Source organism: Kryptolebias marmoratus, linkage group LG18 (assembly GCF_001649575.2).
Source record: "Kryptolebias marmoratus isolate JLee-2015 linkage group LG18, ASM164957v2, whole genome shotgun sequence".
Lineage (NCBI taxonomy): Eukaryota > Metazoa > Chordata > Actinopteri > Cyprinodontiformes > Rivulidae > Kryptolebias > Kryptolebias marmoratus.
The window spans coordinates 1,977,666-1,983,304 of record NC_051447.1 but is presented as its reverse complement, the minus strand read 5'-3'; the positions used below and the strand labels follow the sequence as shown (position 1 = coordinate 1,983,304).

Here is a 5,639-nt window from a genome sequence, read left to right as displayed (position 1 = left end):
TAATATCATGTTTTAGTAGTTTAGATGTCCTGTACCTTTGTTAGCATTGTCATGTTTTAGCTTAGTTATCTTGTCATGTTCTGTAACTCTGTCTGTAATTTTGTTCTTGTGTTGTAAAGCACTTTGAGTCGCCTCGTGCTGAAAAGTGCTATATAAATAAATGTACCTAACTACCTACCTACCTACTTATAGTAATGCCCCTTGTTTAAATCATTCACTGTAACTTCTATACTCTAAAGATCTAGAGCAGACCCCACTGATTCCCCTAACCCGTGTTCTTACTCCAACTTGTTGTCAACAGAGTTGATGTATCTGCTAAAAACTTCTGTTCCTAGTTTGGATTTTGACCCAAGTCTCACCCACATATCTGAACCAGTGTCTTGGTGTTCCCTCGTACACGTTCATGGCTCTCTTCTCCACTTCCTCCATGTAGAGATTGACCACAACCAGTGACACTGGAGATCCCATGGCATAGCCATGATTTTGTTTGTAATAATTACCATTAAATTTGAAATAAGTGGTGGACAGACAGGCCCAGCAGGGTACAGATTAGGTCTTGTTTAGATTATCATCTTGTTGAAGTTAATTTCTGACAGTTTCTGATGGAGTATCCTATGGAGACACACTCTTAACCTGGTTTAAACTCGTAACCCGCCAGAACATTGTTGATTGGGACGACTCAGATAATAAGAAAGGGTAGCAATACCAAAGAAATAGGGTTATTTAAAAATGCACAAATTAGGAAAATGTGTGGGACATGAACATATAGCCATTTAAATTTTTCTCTCCGTCAGCGAAGTGAAGGAATCAGCGGGCGTCTCTGTGTTGGTGTTAGAATTAGCTTCATTAGCTCGTGGCTGCGACAGCAACATTTGGTCAATTTTAGGGTCTGGTGTGCTGTTTAGACTTGAATGTTTTCCTCTACTCATCTGTGCTGCTTAAGTTACGCAGTACTCACACAGGTTAAGCCTTCTGACGGGAGATAAAAACGTAAAACTGGTCGATATCAGCTTAACTCTTCAGCATGCGTCTTCTCCTCGCCACATCGTCACCGCTTGTTATCAACTTAATGTATTTTTAACTTTTTATTGAATTTACTGTTCTACCTTTGTGCTATCTTGTGAAGTGACTTCTGGTGTTCTAAAAGAAAATTAAATTAAATGATACTTTAAATGATATATTGAGTTTAGTATGCAAATGTGACCACAATACTGTACCAGAAGTGAGCTTCCTCTTAATATTAGCAACTGAAGACAAAAATGAAATCATGCTCCAGCTTTAGTGTATTTAAACATCTTGCCTTTAAATTTGTGCATTGATTTACCTCTTCTGAACCAACTACTTTAATCCTCAGGTCTCGGATGATGGACTCATTCTTGTATTTCTTCTCTGTCAGCTCTCTGCAGGAGCTCTCCAGCTCCGTTACTCTGCTTTGGAGCTGCTGCAGGCTCTTCTTCTGAGTGCTCTCCAGCTCCTGACGCAGTTGTTCAGTCTCACGCTGAAACCTGCTCTGCAACTGAAAAATGAAAAAACAAAACAAAACAAAAACAACACATTTGTTTTCATTTATGATTGTCTTAAGAGTCTCAAAACACTGTCATGAGAAAATAGGGGGGAGAGATCCTTGTTTTTGTGGCCAGTGTGGCAGTAATCGTCTAATTAGTGCTGACGTGAATCACCTGGAGTAGAAGCAGAGTATGGAGGGAATAAGTTTAGGTAGTCAGACAAAAAAAAACAGTGTAGTGGGAGACAGATTTCCTGTTCTATTGGTCTTGGCACCAGGTGGGTGGGAGCTGTTTGCCACTTGTAGTGTAGCCAGCAGTGAAGACGGTTGCTCATAGGAGCTGTATTCTGTGCTGGGGAGGCTCGACACCTCCTTTAGGTAGAGAGGGACTGGGGTTTAGCTGTGCCAGTTCAGATTCTTAATTTGTCTAGTTCCTGTTTCCCTTGTCTAGGATGATGACCCTGCTACACTCTCCATGAACTACAGTATTAGAACATGGCTAATCATGGCAAAACCATGATGAGCATAGGAAAACCTCTAGAATAAGGCAGTTGTGATTCTGCTACACTCCTAGTACTTGTTAAAAAAAGTTTTCCTGTTTCATGTTCCTGAGATGCTCTCCTGCTTCCTCACCATGCTCTATATGTCAGCAGCAGGACATTCCAACAATTAAACTACCATGTACACTCAAAGTCACACCTTGCCCTGGGCTGATATGACTCTCAAACTGTCAGGATGCATACATGTATGTATGCGTACATGCCTGGTCCGGCTCAGGCATCCAGACCAGATAATCTATTGGCAGAAGATGAACTCTATGTAGAATTTTGACAGTTCTATTTCGGTCTTCTGGTCAAACTCTGTAAACATGTAAGTTTGGTAGCTTTTTAATAACAACATAGGGGGTAGGTTTCCAGCAACCTTGTAGTTTATGTTTTCCTGTCAGGCGAACATTTCTCACTAAGACCCAGTCACCTTCCATTAGTGCTTGATCTCTTACACATTGATTGTAATGGGCCTTGTTTCAGTAGCCAGCTGATAGGCTTCCTGCAACTCATTTTTAATTTTCTCCACAAACTGGAGATGAGATGTTTCACCCTGTCCATTAGAATAGTCCCGAAACAGATGTCAATAGGCAGCCTTGCCTCTTTCCTGTACATTAGGCAATATGGAGAGTACCCTGTGGCACCATTCTTAGTACAGTTGTACACGCAGGTTTTCCCCCAGTGTATTATTATCATAGCATACTGCCCCCTGTCGGTGTGCCGGTTTAACCAAAAATGGTTTGTTGAGACGAAATTCTGCTGGTGGCTTTACAAGATCGAATATGGTAAGTATGTTTTGTACTTAGTGAAAATATTCATGTTTACCAGTAAAATGATGCTATTAAATTTAGCATTAGATATGCTTTGTTTCCAACATGCAGCCTGTGCCACAAAAAGCACAGTACAGTACAGCATCTGACTGTTTTTCAGAGTTGTCTGTTGTCCTTCATTGGCCTTGACGTGAGAAGTGTGTTGGTGCCTTGTTTGCGCTTTTTTATTTATGTTAATTTAATTTATTTGTAAATGTGACTTAAATTAGGATTCAAATTAAGTGCAAACATCCATCCATCCATCTTCTTCCAATTATCCGGGGTCAGGTCGCAGGGATAACAGCTTAAGCAGGGAGACCCACACTTCCCTCTCCCCAGCCACTTGGGCCAGCTCCTCTGGAGGAATCCCAAGGCATTCCCAGGCCAGCTGAGAAACAAAGTCCCTCCAGCGTGTCCTGGGTCTTCCTCTGGGCCTCCTCCCGGTGCAAACAATTTGTATTTATTTTAATTGTATTTTTGTTTAAAAAGTATTTCAAAAGTGCCTTTTTGTAAAACTGTGTAAATATTTGGCACAAATATCTTACAATATCACATAATAAATAGCCATATTTTCAACTTTCCTGTCAACTTTAATCTTTTTTTACTGAATCACAGTCAGCCGGCGAATGGCCACCTACCACTAGGCGTGTACTAACTATGTTGACTCCATTTCTGTTTCTTTGCAGTTTCCAATGTTCTGCACATAGAGAGTAACGTCCTGTGAAAACTTTCCGGTTGCACATTACCTTGTATGAGGTAGGGAGAAGTGTGTGACTTTCGGATTCCCAGCATAGAAAGCAGCTTTTTGATCAGACGACTTTCAAAGTCTCTGCCTTGATCTGAATGAGTCCTTGCTGGTAGGCTATAATTCACAAAATATTTGTCCCACAGTACTTTGGCAAGGTGATGGCCTTCTGGTCGGGAATGCTTGTGCATATCTTGTGGAAAGGTCTGTTACTATTAATACATTGGCAATGCCTTTTCTGTCTGGTTCTATCTGCAGAACGTCAATACAGACCAACTCCAAGGGTCCATTACTGATGATCTGGTTTAATGTTGCAGAATGCTGTGGGAGAGCTTTAAGGGAAACACATTGTTCGCAGGTTCTCCACCTCAGCACTCATCCTAGGCCAGTAGAACCTGTCTCTGATTAGTTCAGATGTTTTCTCCACACCTAAATGCCCACACTCATCATAAAACGATCTTAGAACAATGATTCTACATCTCTCAAGCAGTACCAACTGCTTGAGAGCAGTACTTCTCTGTGAATGTCTCTGTCAATACAACAATCCATTTATTACTTGGAGTTTTGGGGCTTCACACCAAAGCAAAGCCACATCTGATGGATTGCTTTTAGATGGAGCCAGTGTTCTCCCAGCTTCAATGGCTTGTTTTACTATGACAATTACTGGGCCAAGGTATTGAGAGATCTTGAGTTCTTTGGGAGTCAATTCATCCAGCGTGTTGAAGTCTAGCCTCAAAGGGAAAGAGTAGGCGTTGGGAACAACTACTTGGGAAACTCAGAGGTGATTAATTAGCCTGTCTGACATAAAACGTGTCTCAATGACACTGACCTGCCTGCATATTGCTTTGACCCCAGAGGATGGAATATCTTTCCAGTTGTCATTATTAGAGTACTGTCGGGAGAGCAGATCAGCATCAACATTATTACGCCCAGGACGATCAGTTTGTTGAGCGTCATCCTGTCTCAATCTGTGCTGCCCCCTCCCCAGCACACAATGTGAAAGAACACTGCAGAGGCCACCAAAGTGTCATAAAATGTGTGGAGCACAGCTGTGCACACACTGAAGGACCACAGTCTCCTCAGCAGGTGCAGCCGATTCTGGCCCTCCCTGTACGAAGTGTTAGTGTTGTCAGTGCAGTCCAGTTTGCACTTGAAGTGAACACCCAGGAACTTAAACGAGTCCACTATCTCAATGACTGAGCTCTGGATGTTCATTGGTATGTGGGGAGAAGATTTTCTATGGAAATTAACCACAAGCTCCTTGATCTTACTGGGGACAGGATCAGGTGGTTTTGCTTACACCAAACTACGAAGTCTGAGATGACCTCCTGCTCATTCTCTTCTAACACACAGTTCACAATAGCAGTGTCATCAGACAATTTTTGTAGATGGAGGGTGGAGTTGTATATGAAGTCTGAGGTGTAGAGGGCAAAAAAGGAACAGTGAGAGGGCCGTCCCTGTACTGCAGACCACCGTATCTGACACACAGCCCTGCAGTCTTACATACTGTCATCTGTCAGTGACGTTGTCAGTGCAAACATCCATCCATCCATTTTCTTCCGATTATCCGGGGTCGGGTCGTGGGGGTAGCAGCCTAAGTAGGGAGACCCAGACTTCCCTCTCCCCAGCCACTTGGGCCAGCTCCTCCGGGGGAATCCCAAGGCGTTCCCAGGCCAGCCGAGAAACATAATCCCTCCAGTGTGTCCTGGGTCTTCCTCTGGGCCTCCTCCCGGTGGGACGTGCCCGCAACACCTCACCAGGGAGGCATCCTCACCAGATGCCCAAGCCACCTCAACTGGCTTCTCTTGACACGGAGGAGCAGTGGCTCTACTCCGAGTCCCTCCCGGATGACCGAGCTTCTCACCCTATCTCTAAGGGAGAGCCCAGACATCCTGCGGAGGAAACTCATTTCAGCCGCTTGTATTCGCGATCTCGTTCTTTCGGTCACTACCCAAAGCTCGTGACCATAGATGAGGGTAGGAACGTAGATCGACCGGTAAATCGAGAGCTTTGCTTTTTGACTCAGCTCTCTCTTC

At 43.5% G+C, this 5,639-nt stretch overlaps 1 protein-coding gene across 2 annotated transcripts in view; it reads right to left on the bottom strand.

Moving 5' to 3' along the window:
- Positions 1–5,639, bottom strand: part of sass6 (SAS-6 centriolar assembly protein) — a 34,896-nt gene that overhangs the window by 9,170 nt on the left and 20,087 nt on the right. For both annotated transcript variants that reach the window (XM_017434736.3, XM_017434737.3), the window contains exon 8: positions 1,325–1,516. In XM_017434736.3, the coding sequence (XP_017290225.1) occupies positions 1,325–1,516 (192 nt within the window). The remainder of the gene's footprint in view (positions 1–1,324; positions 1,517–5,639) is intronic.